Raw genomic sequence first — 22,173 nt, forward strand, 5'->3', positions numbered from 1 at the left:
GAAACATAGTTGAAGTCTGAAAGCATGTTCAATTTTTTTTACAAGAGCTGCTGAAATCTTTCTGAAACTTGAACTAAAAAATGTGCAGTGAGGCCACAGCTCAGGACAGGCTGGAAGGGGTGTATGGCTTATTCCTTGTTTTGTGAAATTGGTTCCAACTATGTAAAAATAGTCACAGAGCGGGAAACAAACCCTTCAGTTCATGCCGACCAGATATCCTAAATTAATGTAGTGATGCATTTGCCCCATACCCCATAAATTCTTCTTTTCATATACCCATCCCGATGCCTTTTAAATGTTGTAATTGTACCAGTCATCACCACTTCCTTTGGCAGCTCATTCCATACACACACCACTCTCTGTGTTAAAAGGTTGCCCCTGAGGTCCCTCATAAATCTTTCTGGTCTCACCCTAAATCTATGCCCTCTAGTTCTGAACTCTCCCTACCCTGGGGAAAAGACATACAAAAGTTGAATAGCCATTAAAATGCAAAAAGAATACAATGTTGAACCACAGGGGGAATAAAAAATTGACTTTTGAACTCCTATTGGCATTTGGACACTTAAAATCTGTCAGGAACAGTAGCATCTCCACAGGGAATACTGAGCATGACCTTCGGTGTCAGCAAGCACTGCACGTGCTTGAAAGGGCACGCGACCTTCTTTTGAAGAACCAATAGGATGCCCTGGAGGACCGAAAGGGGGCGGGTCCTCCTGCCAATCAGAGCCGCCGTATTGTCGGAATGCGGAAGTTGGACCTTGAGCTTCTGCTTCTGCTCCTCTCTCTCTCTGAATGAAGATTGAACTTTACTCCCAGACTGCAACATTTTTCCTCCATTCAATATCTGTGAGTATGGCCCTTTTTTCTCGCCCAATGCTTCCATTTCTTTTTCATGCTGGGGTTCAATTGTTGACTTGCAGAAACTGAAAGGAAAGAGCGAATTCAGAGAGGGGATACTTGTGCAATGTTGGTCTGTGTCTCAATTGGCAAACATATGGCAACTGCAGTACCACCGTGTGAAGTTATAGTCTTTGTTGTGATACAAAAAAATGCCCAAAGGAGGTGCATTATTTAAATGGTGATACATTGGAATGTGGAGAAAGTGAGGACTGCAGATCAGTCGAAAAGTGTGGTGCTGGAAAAGCACAGCAGGTCAGGCAGCATCTGAGGAGCAAGAGAGTTGATGTTTCAGGCACGAGCCCTTCTTCAAGAATGATGTGTGGATGGACAAATGGGTCTCAGCGTCCTTCTACACCAGTCACTGCCAGTTGTCAGACGGGTGCAGCAAGCGATCAGCAAGGCAAGTGGTATATTAGGAGGAGAAAGTGAGGTCTGCAGATGCTGGAGATCAGAGCTGGAAATGTGTTGCTGGAAAAGTGCAGCAGGTCAGGCAGCATCCAGGGAACAGGAGAATCGACGTTTCGGGCATAAGCCCTTCTTCAGGAATGAATGAATCGTGGTATATTAGCAAGTGGAATTGAGTTCAGAAGTGGGGATGCCTTCCTGCAGTTAGATTAGATTACTTACAGTGTGGAAACAGGCCCTTCAGCCCAATAAGTCCACACTGACCCGCTGAAGCGCAACCCACCCAGACCCATTCCCCTACATTTACCCCTTCACCTAACACTATGGGCAATTTAGCATGGCCAATTCACCTAACCAGCACATTTTTGGATTGTGGGAGGAAACCCACGCAGACACCGGGAGAACATGCAAACTCCACACAGAGTCACCTGAGGCGGGAATTGAACCCGGGTCTCTGAAGTGGATGGTTATGGGGGAAGGCAAGAAAATGGTTTTAAGACGAGGACAGAACTGTTCAAGTCAGACAGCACAGAAACACGATTAGAGTGGTGCTGGAAAAGCACAGCAGGTCAAGCAGCATCCGAGGAGCAGGAAAATCGACGCTTTGGGCAGGAGCCCCTCCTGCCCGAAATGTTGATTTTCCTGCTCCTTGGATGCTGCCTGACCTGCTGTGCTTTTCCAGCACCACACTAATCATGGCTCTGATCTCCAGCATCTGCAGTTCTCACTTTCGCCGAGCACAGAAACAGACCCTTCAGCCCAACTAGTCCATGCTGACTATATTCGCAAACTAAACTAGTCCCACCTGCCTGTGTTTGGCCCGTACCCCTCCGAACCTTTCCTATTCATGTACTTCTCCAAATGTATTTTAAATCTTCACCTCACCTATACCCCTCATGATTTTATAAACCTCTAAGGGCACCTATGCTCAAGTGAAAGTAGTCCCAGCCTCTGCACCGCTATGTAGGGAGAACCATATCCATTTATGATCTGTTCAATGCTGGTGCAGGCACGAAAGACCAAATAGCCTACTCCTGCTCCCAATTCTCACTCTGTGTCCAGGACAGCAAGAGACCATCGGACAGAGGAGCAGAAACACGACCTCCCAACTCCTGTACTCCTGGAGGGCAAAAAGACATGGCTTTGGCAAATATGGTGAAGGAGAATCCAAAGGGTTTTTACAAATATATTAAGGGCAAAAGGGTAACTAGAGGGAGAATAGGGCCCCTCCAAGATCAGCAAGGTGGCCTTTCTGTGGATCCGCAGGAGATGGGGGAGATACTAAACGAGTATTTTGCATCAGTGTTTACTGTGGAGAAGGACATGGAAGATATAGAATGTTGTCAAATAGATGGTGACATCTTGAAAAATGTTCATATTACAGAGGATGTGGTGCTGGATGTCTTGAAATGCATAAATCCCCAGGACCTGATCATGTGTACCCTAGAACTCTTTGGGAAGCGAGGGAAGTTGCTGAGATATTTGTATCATTGATAGGCACAAGTGAGGTGCCAGAAGACTGAGGTTGGCTAACGTAGTGCCACTGTTTAAGAAGGGCAGTAAGGACCAGCCAGGTAACTATAGACCAATAAGCCTGATATCGGTGGTGGGCAAGTTGTTGGAAGGAATCCTGAGGGACAGTATTTATACATTTGGAAAGGCAAGGACTGATTAGGGATAGTCAACATGGCTTTGTGCATGGGAAATCATGTCTCACAAACTTGATTGAGTTTTTTGAAGAAGTAACAAAGAGGATTGATGAGGATAGAGCAGTGGGCGTGATCTATGTGGACTTCAGTAAGGTGTTCGAGGTTAGATCTCATGGAACACAAGGAGGACTTGCTCAAAGGTAGAAGACAGAGGGTGGTGGTGGAGGGTAGATTTTCTGGTCTCCTTCCTTTTGGAAGGATGTTGTGAAACTTGAAAGGGTTCAGAAAAGATGAAAAAGGATGTTGCCAGAGTTGGAGAGTTTGAGCTATAGGGAGAGGCTGAAGAGGATGGAGCTGATTTCTCTGGAGCATCAGAGGCTAAGGGGTAACTTTGTAGAAGTTTATAAAATCATGGACAGGGTAAATTAGACAAAGTCTTTTCCTGTTGTGGGAGAGTCGAGAACTAGAGAACATTAGTTTAGTGTGAGGGGGCAAAGATGTAAAGTCCCCCACCATAACCACCATATTATTCTTACTGATAACTGAAATCTCCTTACAAATCTGTTTCTCAATTTCCCGCTGACTCTTAGGGGCGGGGGGGTCTATAATACCATCCCAATAAGGTGATTATCCCTTTCTTATTTCTCAGTTCCACCCAAATACCTTTCCTGGATGTATTCCCAAGAATATCCTGCTTAAATACAACTGTAATACCAACCCTTATCAAAAACCACTCCCCACCTCGCTTGCCCCCTTTTCTATCCTTCCTATAGCATTTGTATTGTGGAACATTAAGGTGCCAGTCCCTTCCATCCCTGAGCCAGCGTTTCTGTGATTACTATGATATCCCATGCCCTGACTTCATCTGCATTCCATGTTAGGCCTCTTGCATTGAAGTAAATGCAATTTAATTTATCAATCCTAACTTGTTCTCTGCTTTGTCCTTGCCTACCCTGACTGCTTGACTGCTTTTCCCAATCGTACCAGTCTCAGATTGATCTCTTTCCTCACTATTCCCACCTTACTAGTTTAAAACCTCCTGAGCAGCTCTCGCAAATCTCCCTGTCAGTATATTAGTCCCCTTCCAATTCAGGTGCAATCCATCCTTCTTGTACAGGTCACGTCTACCCCAGAAGAGATTCCAACAATCCAAAAACGTGAGCCCTTCTCCCCTGCACAAGCTCCTCAGTCATACATTCATCTTCTCTATCCTCCTATTCCTACCCTCACTAGCTCATAGCACCGAGAGTAACCCAGATATTACGACCCTTGAGGACCTTCTTATTTCAATTCCTGCCTAATTTTCTTTGACCCTTCAGAATCTCATCTTTTTGCCTTCCGATATCGTTTGTTCCAGTGTGTACAATGACCACCTGCTTGTACCTCTCCCCTTTCGGAACATTCTGCACCCTCTCTGAGACATCCTTGATCCTGGCATGAGGGAGGCAACACACCATTCTGATTACTCGCTGCTGGCTGCAGAAATGTCTGTCTGTGCATCTGACTAGAGGGTCCCCTGTCACAATCGAACACTTGGACCCCAGCATACCCCTCATTACATTAGAGCATGTCTCAATACCAGAAACTTGGCTGTTCATGCTACATTCCCCTGGGAGTCCATCACCCCATACATTTTCCAAAACAGCATACTTGTTTGAAACAGGGATAGCCACAGAAGATTCCTGCACTACCTGTTTACCTCTCCTACCTTTCCTGGTGTTACTCCATCTATCTGACTGTATCTGCAGCTTTTCTCCCTTCCTATAACTATTTATCACACCCCCTAGCTCTTGTAAATTCCTCATTGCCTCGAACTGTCGCTCCAACAGATCCAGTCGACCTGATAGGATTCATGACCAAGGACACTTGCTGCAGGCAATCCTCAGTAATGTGGAAACTCTCCCTAATCTCCCATTTCCGACAGGAAGGGCATATCACTATACCAAAGGCCATCTTTGCTCATCCAAAATCTACACACCCAGAAGATTACACTGTCTTTTTGCTCTTAAAAAGTGCTCCACGCTAAGTTAGCACTTATCACTTATACTTTTAAAATTTAATCAAGAGACATTTTAATAAAACATTATAATCAAGAAAGAACCCATTCTACTCACTTCTGAACAGGCTGAATATTGAATAAAAAAACTACGTTCGAACCCAAAAGAAACCCAACCTTCAGGGGGCTGGGGGCGGGCAAAACTATCGCCCCGCCCCCTATTGTTTCCGAATTCGTGAAGGACTCTCTCAACCACGCCCCCTGAAGTTACGATGACGTCACTCATCAGGACCCCGCCCGAATACGTGTGGGCGCATGCGCAGTGTAGCTCCCGCAGCGGGATGGCGGCAGTGGCCGAAGGGACAAAGACAAAAACCGCTGGGAAAGGCTGAGCAGGTCCAGCAGCGCGTTTCGGGTCCGGAGATCCTTCTTCAGAACTCAGGAACATCCCGGGGAGGTCGCCAGGACCGAGCGCCAAGACCCCGGGGAGAGGAGACAGTGAGACAGGGTAGGATTGGAAACCGCGGGAGGAGGTGGGGGGGGGGTGTTATAAACTCCTCGGGGGAGACCTGCGGCCTCCAATAAAAGCCCCACAGGCCCAGTGTTTACTTCACCGGCAAAGGCGCTCTCGGGTTGCCCGGGCAACCGGCGGCCATCTTTGTGAAGGTCAGGCGGAAGTTGTCTTTGGGCCGGCATCGCGGGCGGCCATCTTAGTGAAGGCACCGTCCGCTGTCATTTCCGGGAGAGAATTCCAACCTTGGGGCAGCCTTTGTGTCAATTAGAATTTCCTCATTTCACTCTGGGAGACCTGGCCCTGAGCTTGGTCTGTGTACCCTTAAAACAGGAAAAGGAAGTGGGAGAGAGGTCCAGGGAAAAAAAAACACTTAGATGGGCTGTGAATTTGAGGTGAATTAATGTGATAATCTGTGGCACTGGAACAGAATGTGGGTGCTTCCAAGATGGCAGTGACCAGGAAAGCATTGGCTTGTTGATGTTAGTTTCAGTTTGTAGACAAGAGAAAAGGGCGAACACCAGGAATTCACTTTGGAATTAAATTGCCATTGTCCAACAGAACCACAGCCACTTCTGCAATATTGTGTCTCCCTCCTATTGGAAGGATGTTGTAAACATGAAAGGGTTCAGAAAAGATTTGCTAGAATGTTGCCAGGGTTGGAGGATTTGTGCTATAGAAAGAGGCTGAACAGTCTGGGGCTGTTTTCACCGGAGCATCGGAGGCTGAAGTGTGACCTTATAGAGGTTTATAAAATCATGAAGAGCGTGGAATAGGGTAAATAGGCAAGGTCTTTTCCCTGGGGTGGGGGAGTCCAGAATGGGAGGGTAATTGGTTCAGGGTGGGGGAGAGGGGCAGGTGTAAAACTGACCAAAAGGGCAATGTATTCACCCAGAGGATGGTACGTGTAAGGAATTAGCTTCCAGAGGAAGTGGTGGAGGCTGGTACAATTACAACATTTAAAAAGGCATCTGAATGGGTATATGAATAGGAAGGGTTTAAAGGAATATGGGCTAATGCTGGCAAATGGGATATGATTGATTTGGAATATAGACAATAGGTGCAGGAGTAGGCCATTCTGCCCTTCAAGCCTGCACCACCATTCAATATGATCATTGCTGATCATCCTTAATCAGTATCCTGTTTCTGCCTTATCTCCATAACCCTTGATTCCACTGTCCTTGAGAGCTCTATCCAACTTTTTCTTAAATGAATCCAGAGACTGGACCTCCACTGCACTCTGGGGCAGAACATTCCACACAGCCACCACTCTCTGGGTGAAGAAGTTTCTCCTCATCTCTATCCTAAATGGTCTATCCTGTATTTTTAAGCTGTGTCCTCTGGTTCGGCACTCACCCATCAGCGGAAGCATGTTTCCTGTCTCCAGAGTGTCCAATCCTTTAATAATCTTATGTCTCAATCAGATCCCCTCTCAGTCTTCTAAACTCAAGGGTATACAAGCCCAGTCGCTCCAGTCTTTCAGCGTAAGGGAGTCCCGCCATTCCAGGAATTGACCTCGTGAACCTATGCTACACTCCCTCAATAGCCAGAATGTCTTTGCTCAAATTTGGAGACCAGAACTGCACACAATACTCCAGGTGTGGTCTCTCCAGGGCCCTGTACAGCTGCAGAAGAACCTCTTTGCTTCTATACTCAATCCCTCTTGTTATGAAGGCCAGCATGCTATTAGCCGCCTTCACTACCTGCTGTACCTGCATGCTTACCTTCATTGGCTGGTGTACAAGAACACCCAGATCTCTTTGTACTGTTTGGTACAGGCGTGTTGGACCAAAGGGTGTTTCTGTGCTGTATGTCTCTATGACCCTGGCTTTCAAATGATGTTTGCCACATCTGTATGTTCAGTTTTTCTCTGGTGTCGGTGTTAATACCTCTGTCTCATTTTGCTCCGCCCTTCCCGGGTCATTAACCATTTTGTGTCTGGTTCTTCCTCAAGAAGCTGATTGCAGGTTCACCCTGAATTGGCACTTTTTTTTTTGCTTCCCCAAATCAGACCTGCTCACTCTCAGCAGGATCCCAGTGTTGTGAAAGCTATTCACTTCCAGGTGGAATTATCCAAAATGCAGAGAGATGTCAGTCTTGACGTTTTTGCTTTTCAGCCCCTGGAAGATCCTTCAGGAGAATTAGTTAGAGCGGAGTGAGATGGTGCTTTCAGTTTTGTGGAATAAAAAAAAGTATTCCGTAGAAGGTAGAATTGCTTGTTCAGAATTTCTACCCTGCAGTGACAGTGATGACCTTTGTAATCTCTTTCTTTTGACAGAGTATTTGAAGATTCAAAGACGGGAGTTTCAAGATCAATAGTTGAAGGGCTTATGCCCGAAAAGTTGACTTTCCTGCTCCTCGGATGCTGCCTGACCTGCTGTGCTTTTCCAGCGCTGCACTTTTCAACACTGACTGTCCAGCGTCTACAGTCTTCACTTTGATGTCAATGTCTGACAGTCACTCAGTCCATCGGGACCACAACGGTTTTCAACTATGAGTCTGTGAGAAGGAGGAAAGCTTTTTGGTTCCCATTTGAGTATGTTTTCAGCATCCGTGGAACTGGATGAGAGACCCAACTGTTGCAGCGCACTGAATGAGGAGCGTGTAGCAGCTATACGGCCTGGAAAGAGGAATTCACGACGTGTTTGTGCGTGGCTGAAGCTTCAGCCATGGAGAAACCTGAGAAATCCCGCACTGTGGAGAAACCATGGAAGTGTGGTGACTGTGGGAAAGGCTTCCGTGCCCCGTCTGCCCTGGAGATTCATCGGCGCAGTCACACCGGAGAGAGGCCGTTCTCCTGCCCTGAGTGCTGGAAGGCCTTCAGCAATTCCTCCGCCCTGCAGGCCCACCAGCAGGTCCACACAGGGGAGAGGCTGTTCCCCTGCACTGAGTGCGGGAAGATCTTTAGCAATTCCTCCATCCTGCTGAAGCACCGGCGGGTCCACACAGGGGAGAGGCCCTTCAGCTGCCCTGAGTGCGGGAAGACCTTTACACAGGTGTCCATCCTGCTGACCCACCGACGGATCCACACTGGGGAGAGGCCGTTCTCCTGCCCCGAGTGCGGGAAGGGATTCAGTCAGGTGGGCAACTTGCGTACACACCAGCGGGTCCACACGGGGGAGAAGCCCTTCAGCTGCCCTGAATGTGGGAAGGCCTTCTGCTATTCCTCGGACCTGCTGAAGCATCAGCGTGTCCACACCGGGGAGAGGCCCTTCAGTTGCCCCGAGTGCGGGAAGGGCTTCAGCGATTCCTCCGACCTGCTGAAGCACCAAAGGGTCCACACGGGGCAGAAGCCCTTCAGCTGCCCCGAGTGCGGGAAGGCCTTCAGCGATTCCTCTGCCCTGGTTAAGCACCGGCGAGTCCACACGGGGGAGAGGCCCTTCAGCTGCCCCGAGTGTGGGAAAAGCTTTGCCCGGGCCTCCAACCTGCTGACCCACCGGCGGATCCACACGGGGGAGAGGCCCTTCAGCTGCCCCAAATGCGGGAAGGGCTTCACCCGCTCCTCCCACCTCCGGAGCCACCAGCGAGTTCACGTGCCATCGCAGGGGGATTGAAGGAGTGACGGCCGAGTGCCATTATCGACTGGACTATCAACCCAGTTGCAGGGAGTCCTGTGTTCAGTTCCCACTGCGACAGATGGTGGAATTTGAATTTGGTCAGAAATCTGGAGTTCAGAATCTAACGGTGAAACCATTGTCGGTGGGGTGGGGGTGGAAGAAACCCCCATTTGATTCACTCAGTCGTCCCAGCTGCATCCTTTACCCGGTCTGGCCTGTACGTAACTCCAGACGCACAGCAGTGTGGCAAATGGGTGAGGAGGAACTTACTTGGATACAGCGTACGGGTTGAAATTGCTGAGTGAGGCAATACTCCCTTCGGGTTATGGTTGTACCAAGGATCCAATTACAAAGAGACGACTCTGTGCTGACCAATATTAAAGAAGGGGGGCGGGGGGGCGTGGTGTCTGTGTGCACTTTGATCTTGAGTTGTTTTTTTAAAAATCTGCTATGTTTTCTCTGCTTGTTTGCTGGGGAGAATCTGAAGCAGTAACAAAGTTGGGTCACAATAAAGGTTACCTGAACTTAACCCCTGGCTCAGACTCTCATTGAAGGCTTTGAGCTCCAAGAGGTTTTTGTTTTAAAGCTGCTCATTTCTTTCAGCCTCCTGCACTAAGTTTCCAATGTCATGTATCAGATGGAGCAGTGAATGAGCAGCCAGTATTGTTAGAATTTTTTCAGGAGTGCAGAGTGCGCCATGTCATCGGCATTGTAAAGTTTCCTGGCAGCACCAGGAGCTGTGGGCTGTGTTCACTGGAAACCATGTGGAAGTGCCGGTGTTGGACTGGAGTGGATAAAGTGAAAAAAACCTGGTGCTGTGTGATATCATCCAACAGATTTATTTGGAAGCACTAGCTTTCGGAGTGCTGGTCCTTCATCGGGTAGCTATGGAGCAGGAACATGTAGCAACCGATCAAAGTGTCATACTACTGATAGGATATATAGAACAAATCAAGATTGTGGTTTACTCTTTCATCTTCTAGAATGGGTTGCGGGTTTTGGTTCATTAATATGTAAAGCTCAGAAGTACTTTTGAGTCGCATTCTTGAGATGACTTAAGGTTTTATAGAAATCAGTGACATCTCAGCTCAGTATATGAAAGATGTGAGGTTTGACTCTGTCTATATTTCATTCTTGAATCAGACTGGTTCCATTTCCAAAGTAGGAATTTATAAAATATTACATGGATTGACTGCCTGCAGATTGTGTGCTTTTTTGATCAAAATTGAATGTATCTGCAAATGCAAATTTACCCCATAGACCTGTGTGCGTCTGTGCATGCATCAGAGAGTGTGTGTGTGTGTGTGTGTGCGCATGTGACTTTGTGTGTGAGAGTTTGCCTAAGAGTATATGTTTGCCTGTGTGCATGCTTGGTAATGTATGAGTGTGATGGAGTATACGCCTGTGAGAGTGTTGGGTGGAGTGTGTCTGTGTACGAAAGAGGTATAGATAAAATTGAGGAATTGCATTTTGCTTAAAAAAAGGGGGAGGATTTGTAGCAGTTACTGGCAGGGCCCTGGGTTATGTTGTAGAACAAAGACATGGGGGTGTGGTTCGGGTACATAGGTCTTTGAATTTGCATCACTGGTAGTCAAAGTGGTTAAGAGTTGTTTAGCCCACTTGCCTTCATTGTTCACACTGTTGAATGTTGGAGTTGGGACATCATTTTGAAATTGTTGGTAAGGCCACTTTTAGAACACTGAGTACAGTTCTGGAGTTCAGAATCTAACGGTGAAACCATTTTCGGGGGTTGGGGGTGGTGAATCCCCAATCTGATTCACTCACGTCCTTTTTAGGGAAGGAAACTGTCGTTGTGGGAGAGAATTCACTCAGTCATTCCAGCTATCTCCTTTTACCCGGTCTGGCCTACATGTGACTCCAGACCTACAACAGTCTGGTCGACTCTCCACTGCCCTCCCCCCACTGGCAAATGCGTGGAGAGAAACTTAGTTGGAGACAAGGTATGGGTTGAAATTGGTGAGTGAGGCAGTATTTCCTATGGGTTACGGCTGTAGCAAGGACCCAATTACAAAGGGACAACTTGGTGCTGACCAAAAGAAAGGAGAGAGGTGGAGGGGGGTGGCAGTGTGTGCGCTTTGACCTTGAGCTGCTTATTTTAAAAAAAAAACAGCAACTTTTTCTACGCCTATTTGGTGAGGGGGGTGCGGGGGTGGAATCTGAAGCTGTAACAAAGTTGGGTCACAATAAAGGTTACCTGAACTTACTTACTGCCAGGCTCAGACTCTCATTGAAAGTTTTGAGCTCCAAGAGATTTTTGTTTTAAAGCAGCCTCCTGCACTGAGTTTCCAATGTCGTGTATCAGATGGAGCAGTGAATGAGGAGCTAGTATCATTAGAAATTGTAAATTTTTCGTGAGTGCAGGTACTGCATCATTTCATCAGCATTGTAAAGTTTACTGGCAGCACCCGGAGGTGTGGGTCGTGTTCACTAGATACGCGTATCTTTCCAATTAAGATTACCTAAAATGATATATTCAGAAACATAGTTGAAGTCTGAAAGCATGTTAAATTTTTTAAAAGAGCTGTTGAAACCTTTCTGAAACTTGCACTGAATTATATGCAGTTTAACCACAGCTCAGGACAGGTTGGTAGGGGTGAATGGCCTGTTCATAGTCAGAACCAATTTCACAAGACTATGTAGAAATAAAGTCATAGAGTTGTACAGCATGGAAACAAACCCTTCAGTCCAAGCCAACCAGATATTCTAACTTATCCCAGTGACCCATTTGCCAGAATTTGGCCAATGTCCCTCTAAACCCTTCTTATTCCTATCCCCATCCAGATGCCTTTTAAATGCTATAATTATATCGGCCTTCACCACTTCCTCTGGCAGCTCATTCCATAAACTCACCACTCTCTGCGTGAAAAGGTTGCCCCTTAGGTCCCTCACAAATCTTCCACTCCCCCCACCCTAAATCTATGCCCTCTAGTTCTGGACTCCCCCCTACCCCCAAACCTGGGGCAAAGAGATACAAAAGTTCATTTACTTCCGCCCCCCCCCCCCCCCCACAGGATAAAGAGTTACGCAGAGAGAGGGGGTTTCACTCTGAACCTCAAGACCAGTTCTGCGCAGTGACATCAACAATGGAACGAGGGGTGGGGTAAGGTTTCTGGGTAATGGGTGGGGCCAAGCCAGATGCAGTCCCTGCACCATTTGCAAAAATCCCAATCCGAGGAATCCGCCCGAGGCAGATAGGAAACGGAAGCCTTCAGGTGCCACACTTCCATGGTTTCTCCACGAGGCGGGATTCCACGGGTTTCTCCATGGCTGAAGCTTCAGCCGCTCACAAACGCGTGTGGAACCCCTCCCCACCCTGAATTCCTCTTCCCAGGCCATATAACTGTTTCAGGCTCCACACTCAGTGCGCTGCAACAGTAGGGTCTCTCATCCAGTCCCACTGATGCTGAAAACCTACTCAAACAGGAACCAAAAAGCTTTGCTCCTTCTCACAGACTCATAGTTGAAAATTATTGCGGTACCGATGGATTGAGTGACTGTCAGACATTGACGTCAAAATAAGGACTGCAGACGCTGGAGAGTCAGAGTCGAAAAGTGCGGCGCTGGAAAAGCACAGCAGGTCAGGCAGCATCCGAGGAGCAGGAGAGTCAACGTTTCAGGCATCAGGCCTTTATCTGTTGATTTTGAAACTTCCGTCTTCAGATCTTCAAATACTCTGTAAAGAGAGATTACAAAGCTCATCACTGTCAGTGCAGGGTAGAAATTCTGAACAGGCAATTTTACTTTCTATGGAATATTCTTGTGTTCTGTTATTCCACAAAATTGAAAGCACCATCCCACACTCTCTTCCCCCTCTGTTCTCACTCCGCTCTAACTAATTCTCCTGAAGGTGCTGATTCAGGATCTTACAGAAAAGCAAAAACATCAAGACTGACATCTCTCTGCATTTTGGATAATTCCACCTGGAAGTGAATATCTTTCACAACACTGTGATACTGCTGAGAGTGAGCAGGTCTGATTTTGGGAAGCAATAAAAAGTGTGTCAATTCAGGGTGAATCGGGAATGCAGCTTCTTGAGGAAGAACCAGACACGAAATGGTTAACATCCCCAGGAAGGTGCGAGCAAAATGAGACATCAAGGCATTAACACCGACATTAGAGAGAAAGTGAACCTATTGACGTGGCAAATGTTAGTGGAAAGCCAGAGTCATAGAGATGTACAGCACAGAATCAGACCCTTTGGTCCAACTCATCAGTACCAACCAGATATTCTAAATTAATCCAGTCCCATTTGTCAGCACTTGGCCTATGTCCTCTAAACCCTTTCTATTCATATACCCATCCAGATGCCATTTAATTGCTGTAATTGTACCATCCATCACCATTTCCTCTGGCAGCTCATTCATTACATACAGCACCCTCTGAATATAGGAGTTGCCCATTAGGTTCCTTTTAAATCTCACCCTCACCCTGAACCTATAACCCATCCAGGGAAAAGACCTTGTCTATTTACCCTATCCATGCCTCTCATGATTTTATAAACGTTTGTAGGGTCACCCTCAGCCTTTGGCGCTCGACAGAAAACAGCTCCACTCTGTTCAGCTCAAACCCTGACAACATCCTTGTCAATCTTATCTGAATCTTTTCAGGTTTCACAACATCCTTCCTCTAGCAGAGAGACAAAAATGCACACAATACTCCAAAAGTAGCCAAACAAATGTCCTGGAGAGTGCACAACGTAACCTTCCAACTCCAATACTCAGAACTGGGAAAGTTTTCAAATCCCCCCCAACCTGCACACCCCTGGGCACTATGGGTAATTTGGCATGGCCAATTCCCCCCTAACCTGCACATCCCTGGGCACTATGGGTAATTTGGCATGGCCAATTCCCCCCTAACCTGCACATCCCTGGGCACTATGGGTAATTTGGCATGGCCAATTCCCCCCTAACCTGCACATCCCTGGGCACTATGGGTAATTTGGCATAGCCAACCCCCCCCCTCCCCCCCCCCCCCCCCCCCCCCCACCGAACCTGCACATACAAATTCACTCCCATGGACGTGTGTGTGTTTGCATGAAAGAGAAAAAAAAATCTACATCAGTATATCTCTGCCTATTTGATAACAGATGCTTTATTTCTGTTGGTGTAAATATTGTTGTAAATCATAGCTGGGTGCTAATAGTTAGATGGAAGGGAGACAAAATTCCCCAAGTCGGGCACCATGAGAATCCTGGGAGAGCCCTATTTCTAGTTTACTTCCGAATGAACAAACACTAAGCATAAGCACCTATTTATTTCTAATTTTGTTTCATTTTTCTTGTTTAATTCCCTGTTATGACTACACTCTGTGCCTGGGTGGTTGACAGGCTTGGGAGATTGTGGGTTGGGGCTTGATTGACTGAATGTTTTATTGTTCCAGAAGGTGTAATAGGGAAACAGGGAGATCAACAGAGGATAGAGAAATCAGGACCTGAAATCAGAGCGGACACCAGACTACCCTGTGGTCAGTGCTTTGATTAGCAGTGCCAACCCTCCACCTTTACCTCACTTCCCATCTGACTATCCCCTCGATATTCAGGATCCAATCCTTGTCATCCTGAAGCCATGTCTCTGTAAGGAGTCTCCGATCATAATTATTCTCTTCAATGTGTGCAGTCAATTCATTCACTTTTGTTACAATGCAGCACACATTCAGACACACTGTTTTTAGTTTCAATTCTTGTGACCTTTAAAATCCAGTTTTGACTGCTGGTACATTTACTCCCCTTGTCCCTTTCTATCGTTCTCTGATGTTCATTTTCCACATCACTACATTGCTCACTGGCCTTGATTTGGATTGGCCAGGCTAAATTGCCCAGCATGTCCAGGGATATGCAGGTTAGGTGGGTTAGCCATGGGAAATGCAGGGTTATAGTTTCATAGTAATAGAAGCAGGAATAGGCCATTTGGCCCATCCAGCCTGCTCCACCATTCATTAAGATCAGGGCTGATCTATCCATCAACTCAGCTCCTCCTCCCTGCATTGTCCCAACTACCCTTCCATTCCCCTACCATTGCAAATACCCATTCAACTGTGTATTGAGTTTAGAATCATAGTGATGTACAGCATGGAAACAGACCCTTTGGTCCAACCCGTCCCATGCCGACCAGATATCCCAACCCAATCTTGTCCCACCTGCCAGCACCCAAATGATATCTCTCCAAACCCTTCCTATTCATATACCCATCCAAATGCCTCTTAAATGTTGCAATTGCACCAGTCTCCACAACTTCCTCTGGCAGATCATTCCATACACACACCAGCCTTTGTGAAAAAGTTGCCCCTTTGGTCTCTTTCATATCTTTCCTTTCTCACCCTAAACCTATGCCCTCTAGTTCTGGACTCCCCCACCCCAGCGAAAAGATTTTGTCTATTTATCCTATCCATGCCCCTTTATGATTTTATAAACCACTATACGGTCACCCTTCAGCCTCTGACACTCCAGGGAAAACAGCGCCAGCGTGTTCAGTGTCTCCTTATAGCTCAAATCTTCCAACCCTGGCAACATCCTTGTACATCTTTTCTGAACCCTTTCAAGTTTCACAACATCTTTCCGACATGAAGGAGACCAGAATTGCACGCAATATTCCAACAGTGGCCTAACCAATGTCCTGTGCAGCCACAACATGACTCCTGTACTCAATACTCTGACCAATAAAAGAAAGCATACCAAACGCCATCTTCACTATCCTATTGACATGTGACTACACTTTCAAGGAACTATGAACCTGCACTCCAAGGTCTCTCTGAGTGAAAATGCCTCTACTGCTTCTATGGGCAGATAATTCCATAAATTCACTACTCTCTGGGAAAAGCAGTTCCTCCTCATCTCGGTCCTAAATCTGCTCCTCCAAATCTTGAGGCCTGGTCTCATCCAGCAGCAGAAATGACTGGATAGGGTAGGGCTTCATCCCCACAGTGCAACAAATTCCCACCTTCCATCAAAATCCCGGATGTAGTTACTCACTCAGTTGCTTTCTCACAAATGCAACTTCATTGTAACTTCTTCTGCTCCCATTAAGGGCAAAACATCTTTGAAAGCTGCTCTGAAACTCCAGCCTTCACAATCACACCTCTGCTTTCACCGAAGAAGATTAGAGTCATATAGCACGGAAACAGACCCTTTGGTACAACTCGTCCATGCCGACCAGATATCCAAAATTAATCTTGTCCCATTTGCTAACATTTGGCCCACATCCCTCTGCATCTAGATGGGTATATGAATAGGAAGGGTTTTAAGGAATATGGGCCACATGCTGGCAAATGGAACAGATTGATTTCGGATATATGGTTGGCAGAGACGAGTTGGGCTGAAGGATCTGTTTGTGTGGTGTATGACTCTAACTGTCTTCGGTGAAAACAGAAATGTGGTTCTGAAGACTGGGTTTTCAGAGCAGCTTTCAAAGATGTTTTGCCCTTACTGGGACCGGAAGAAGTTACAATGAAATCTTTCATTTGTGAGACAGCAAGCAACTAAGTGAGTATATCCGGGATTTTCGTCTAAAGTGGGAATTCATTGCACTGAGAGGATGAAGCCCCACCCTATCCAGTCATTTCTGCTCTTGGCTGGGACTAGGCCTCAAGCTTTGGGGGAGTAGGTTTAGGACAGAGATGAGGAGGAGGAAGTGAGGGCTGCTGCTTTTCCCAGAGAGTAGTGTATCTGCGGAATTCTCTGCCCGAGGAAGCAGGCTCCAATATGCCCCGCTCCTAATTCTTCGACTTGACGTATCCGTGACTGTAAACTTTGAATTGTTTTGGTTAACTGATGCAAATATTTCCCATTTGTCCAACAATCCAGTGTCAGCTGTTTCAGTCATTGAGGTGGTTTTGATTCATCTACTAAATACATCTACTCTTATTAGACAATATTCATAACAATGTACACGAGGTGATTCTATATAAGCAAGCTGTAGACAATTAAAAAAGGCCGACCAGGCAAGGAGGTGGTGAACAAACACAGGGCATCCCTCTTAGAGTATGCATCTTGTTTGTTTACAAATTAAACACGCTTCAGATCTTTTCCTAGCTGCTTTCTGAAAATCTGGGTACCACCAGGTTTGTGAGTGTTAACAATAATGACCATCATCAACTGAAATAGGCAGAATGAACACAATCCAGTCCGGCAGAGGTCACCCACATTTTGGTTTGAGTATTGAGGGATTACCCTTGAGGCCCCTGTGATATCAGTACCATACCCAGGCTAATGTGCATTGAAACCAGATTATGAAGTGTTAACTTTCCTGCAAACTTCTGCCTGTGTGTGTCTCTCTGTAACATTTTCCAACTTTCTTCATATCTCAGTTTGTCAGCTTTTGTTTAGTCCTTCCTTCCTTCCAAGGCTAATGAGGCACTCACATTCCAGAACAGCCCAAGTTAGGGAGTTGAGCCTCATAAATCCTGGCTGTGACACATTGCTGCTTAACCAAGTGTGCAAACTCTAAATCCCTCTCAGCTGTTCCATTTGCAAATCAAACACTGTTTTCAACACAAGTTGTTTGTGTCTCTGCATGAGTCTACAACCCGGGGAAATACAACGGAGTCTTTAATGGTTGCCCAATGTGTCCTGTATGCCAAATTCACTCAAGTCTGGACATCCTGAAGCGAGCAATTATACTTCAGATTTCTACTCGCCAATTAAAACTAATGTTGGGCACTCGAACAGATTGGGGGCATCTTGAAGCATGCCACGGACCTCAGTGTGGGTCCAGGGCTTATCAAATAGGGTTTCACCTCTCAAAACCCTGGGGTAAGCAAATTGATTTTTATTAACTTTGTAAAGCACAAGTGCTCTCAGCAGTATTACATCCAGACGCCAGGACCCTGTTGAGTCCTCTCACTAGTATCTTGTGGCTGTTTAGTGAGAATTGTATCAACATTTCTAATAGCACTTTTGTTCCTGGCCAGCTTTCCTCTTTATTTTGGACACAACAAAAGCAGCAACCACCCTCTATATTTCATCTCTCAAAGGATATCGGCTGGTGACCTGAGAGGACCAGGGAATTAACTGCCTGACTCGCCAACTGTGGGGGATGGAATTAAAGCCCCATGTCAGGAAAGAATTTGTTTATCGGGAAGCAGTACAGCTGCAAGGCCAACCGTCTCCGCTGAGCCTGGGAAACACAAGCTTTAGCAAGCAGGCACTAAGCTGAGATTCAAAATGGTTTCCAGGCTTTAATATGTGACCAAATGGCTGACCCAAATCTAACAATTCTCCCACATCATCGCAGGGAATAAAACAAGAAAAATGAAACAAAATTAGAAATAAATAGGCGATCGTGCTTAATGTTTGTTCATTATGAAGTAAACAAGAAATAGGGGTCTCCCAGGACTCTTATGGTGCCCTACTTGAGGAATTCTGTCCAACAAGTTTAATTGGAAGCAGTAGCTTTCGGAGTGCAGCTCCTTCATCAGGAGATTGTGGAATATAAAATTGTAAGACACAGAATTTATCGCAACAGTTTATAGTGTGATGTAACTGAAATTATATATTGAAAAAGACCTGGATTGTTTGTTAAGTCTCTCATCTGTTCGAATGACCATGATAGATTCAGTTCTTTCAAATGTAAATCACAAAACCTTTTAAAATAGTTAAATCCTCAAGTGAACTTTACCAATTGGTGTTGCGTCAGTCCAGATAATGTATTGAAGGTGTGAGCTCCCCTGTGTGCGACTGTCTGTGGCCCAATGGTTAAACTGATTTACAGAATCTTACATGGATTCATGCAGTTTTTGAGCAAAGTAAGATAATTCTGCAAGTATAAATTCACCCAACAAACTTGTTTGTGTGTGTGTGTGTGGGGATGTATATTTGCAGATACATTCTATGTGCATTTTTTAAAGCAAAAATCTGCAGGCAGTCAATACATGTAATAGTTTGTAAATTTGACTTTGGAAATAGAACCAGTCTGACTCAAGTTTGGGATACAGGCAGACTCTGACCTCACACCTTTAAGCTGAGCTGAGCTGAGCTGAGCTTTTGCTATAAAACCTTGTTATCTCAAAGGTGACAACAAGAAATTCTGGGATTTACATTGTAATGAGACCTGCAACCTATTTGGAAAGGTGGAAGACTTAACAATCCAGGTTTGTTCAATATACCATTTCAGTGGCAGGACACTGGAATGTTTTGCTCTAAATTGTGTCTTAGGATCTTATCCTCCACAACCACCTGATGAAGAGGCAGCACTCCAAAAGTTACTGCTTCCAAAGAAGCTTGTTGGACTACAACCTGGAGTTGTGTGATTCTAGAATCTGGTTTCTAGTATCTGCAGTCCTTGTTTTTACCGAGTTGATTTTAACCCTACAGTGAATCCTCTTGCAAGGATGCCTGCCTTGAAGAAGTTTTCCTCCTCTCTCTACAAGAATCTCAGGGAGTCCCTCTCCCACTGCAACTCCCAGGTCATTTCCTCTGCCCTGAAGCTCTTCAACCATGTCCTGAAACAGACTCGCTACCACAGCCACATTTGCTTCCTCAGTGCCTGCCTCTGTAACCAACTCATCCTACACGGACTCTGGACCACCTTTAACCAAGCAGAGTTCGGATCCGAACAGGCCACTCCACCGTCCTGTCTGACCTATCACCTTCATCCCTACCCCTATTCACCTATTGTACTCTATATTACTTTCCACCCACCCCCCTCTCCCTCTCATTTATCTCACCACCCTGCAGGCACACTGCCTCTATTGCTGATGAAGGGCTTTTGCCCGAAATATCGATTGTTCTGCTCCTCGGTTGCTGCCTGAACTGCTGTGCTTTTCCAGTACCTAATCTAAAGTCGATTGGCCATGCTGAATTACCCATAGTGCCCAGGGATGTGCAGGTTAGGGTGGATTGGCCATGCTAAACTACCCATAGTGCCCAGGGATGTGCAGGTTAGGGTGGATCGGCCATGCTAAATTAGGCATAATATGCAGGTAAGGTGCATAACTCAGGGTTAAATGTAGGGGAATGGGTGTGGGTTGGTGACCCTTGGGAGGGTCGGTGAGGCCGAGTGGCCTGCTTCCACACTCTGGGGATTCTCTGACGGGAGGGGTTTTGGAAAGTGAGTTGTCCTCCCCGTCTGCTGCTGGGGCAGCGCATGCGCAGTGAGGCGGCCCGCTGAAGGACTCGCCCCGCGCTCTGTACCGTCACTTTTCCTCGGCCCGCCCCTAGTTCCTTTGTGACGTCACAGCAAGGAAGTGGCCCTGTCAGTTTCAAAGTGAATCTCCCGCCCTCTGGACGACTCTTCATCCTGGGAGGGAGACAGAGATGGGAGGAGGGGAAATTGGTCACTTGTAGCAACTGGAGTGAATCCAGGGAGGGAGCAGACCCTCAAAAGATCGGTTTGTCCCTCCATTCTTTCCCGGTGGCGCCCATTACTCTTATCTATTTCTTGCCTTATCCGGCCTTGTGCGTGAATAAAGTGTTAACGTATATCCTCTTTCACTGCCAGCTGCTTCCGTGTTTGCGAAAGCAACATTTCCTCCCATTTTTCGCCGACACTGAGCCTTCTGACCTCCTTGATTGTGTGTTTTTTGTTTTTGCAGAAGCAGGAAACAGATGCTTATAACTGTTTGTACGAGCATATCTAGCTTAACCCACACCCCCTCCCCTCACAGCACCTTATCTGTTTGTCTGTAACATCTTCCATTGTTTGCAGGCACATTTCATGTATGCACATTTTAGCTAATACAAAAGCAATTATATATTTCCTTCACATAGCTTTCATTCTTGTTAACTCCACTCTTGGCTGAAACAATTATAGTTGAAACTTTATTGCTGGAACAGCACAGCAGGTCAGGCAGCATCCAGGGAACAGGAGATTCGACGTTTCGGGCACAGGCCCTTCTTCAGGAATTCCTGAAGAAGGGCCTGTGCCCGAAACGTCGAATCTCCTGTTCCCTGGATGCTGTCTGACCTGCTGTGCTGTTCCAGCAATAAAGTTTCAACTTTGATCTCCAGCATCTGCAGACCTCACTTTCTCCCTGAAACAATTATACCCTGGCGTTAGTTCTTTTACTTTGCAGAAGCAATTATGGTTGCAGAAGTAACACTGCTTTACCTATATCCCACAGGGGAGACCCTACAACCTTGTATAAAATAATGTGGGGCATGGTGAGGGTAAATAGACAAGATCTTTGATCTGGGATTGCTCATAGGTTTAGGGTGAGGCTGAGATTTAAAAGAAACCTCAGGGGCAACTCCTATATACAGAGGGTGGTGTGTGTAAAGAATGAGCTGCCAGAGGAAGTGGTGACTGGTACAATTACAACCTTTAAAAGGTATCTGGATGGGTATATGTTGGGAAACATTTAGAGGGACATGGGCCAAGTGCTGGCAAATGGGACTAGATTGATTTAGGATATCTGGTCAGCATGGACTGAAGGGACTGTTTCTGTGCTGTACATTTGTGATTCTGGCTTGCCACAAATGTTTGTCACGTCTGTATGTTCAGGTTCTCCCTGGTGTTGGTGTTAACGCCTTGGTGTCTTATTTTGCTCCCCACATTCTGGGGACATTAACCGTTTCCTATCTGGTTGTTCTGATGATCTGGACTGCTGTCCGGATTCGGATTTCTGGGATTGGTCAATAAACACACCTGGAAATGACTCTTTTGTCAATCATACAAGCAATAGTTTATTCTTTGATACAGCCGGGTCAGTAGACTCTGATCAGCCCAGAAGGATTAGATTAGATTCCCAACATTGTGGAAACAGGCCCTTCGGCCCAACCAGTCCACACCGACCCTCTGAAGAGTAGCTCACCCAGACCCATCTCCCTCTAACTAATGCACCTAACATTATGGGCAATTTAGCATGGCCAATTCACCAAACTGTACATCTTTGGATTGTGGGAGGAAACCAGAGCACCTGGAGGAAACCCATGCAGACATGGGGAGAATGTGCAAACTCCACACAGCCAGCCCCCGGAGGCTGGAATTGAACCTGGGACCCCTGGTGCTGTGAGGCAGCAGCGCTAATCACTGGGCCACCGATGAGTACTCCTAGAGTGCCAAAAGAATCCGCTAACTTTTACAGAATTTGTATAGAACTTATGTACATTGTTTAGAGTCAGACATTGAGCATGATCACATAGTAACAACCAATCGGATCCCGCAAGGTCCTCATGCATTTTTGACTTAGCCTAGGGCGGCA

General features: G+C 46.3%; 1 protein-coding gene across 1 annotated transcript; it reads left to right on the top strand.

Moving 5' to 3' along the window:
• The first annotated feature begins 5,230 nt into the window (after nucleotides 1-5,230).
• On the top strand, nucleotides 5,231-9,539 carry LOC148142907 (uncharacterized). The gene is made up of 2 exons (XM_087973904.1): nucleotides 5,231-5,458; nucleotides 7,740-9,539. Exon 2 carries the CDS (start codon nucleotides 8,131-8,133, stop codon nucleotides 9,013-9,015), a length of 885 nt encoding a protein of 294 aa, XP_087830030.1. The 5' UTR covers nucleotides 5,231-5,458; nucleotides 7,740-8,130; the 3' UTR covers nucleotides 9,016-9,539.
• The last annotated feature ends 12,634 nt before the right edge of the window (nucleotides 9,540-22,173 follow it).

This window comes from Chiloscyllium plagiosum, unplaced genomic scaffold, assembly GCF_037043375.1.
Source record: "Chiloscyllium plagiosum isolate Xiang-an unplaced genomic scaffold, Cpla_swu_hap1 HiC_scaffold_27, whole genome shotgun sequence".
In the NCBI taxonomy this organism is placed as follows: Eukaryota; Metazoa; Chordata; class Chondrichthyes; order Orectolobiformes; family Hemiscylliidae; genus Chiloscyllium; species Chiloscyllium plagiosum.

Coding starts and splice junctions, on each gene's coding strand:
- LOC148142907 (XM_087973904.1), top strand. CDS start 8,131: ATGGAGAAACCTGAGAAATCCCGCACTGTGGAGAAACCATGGAAGTGT.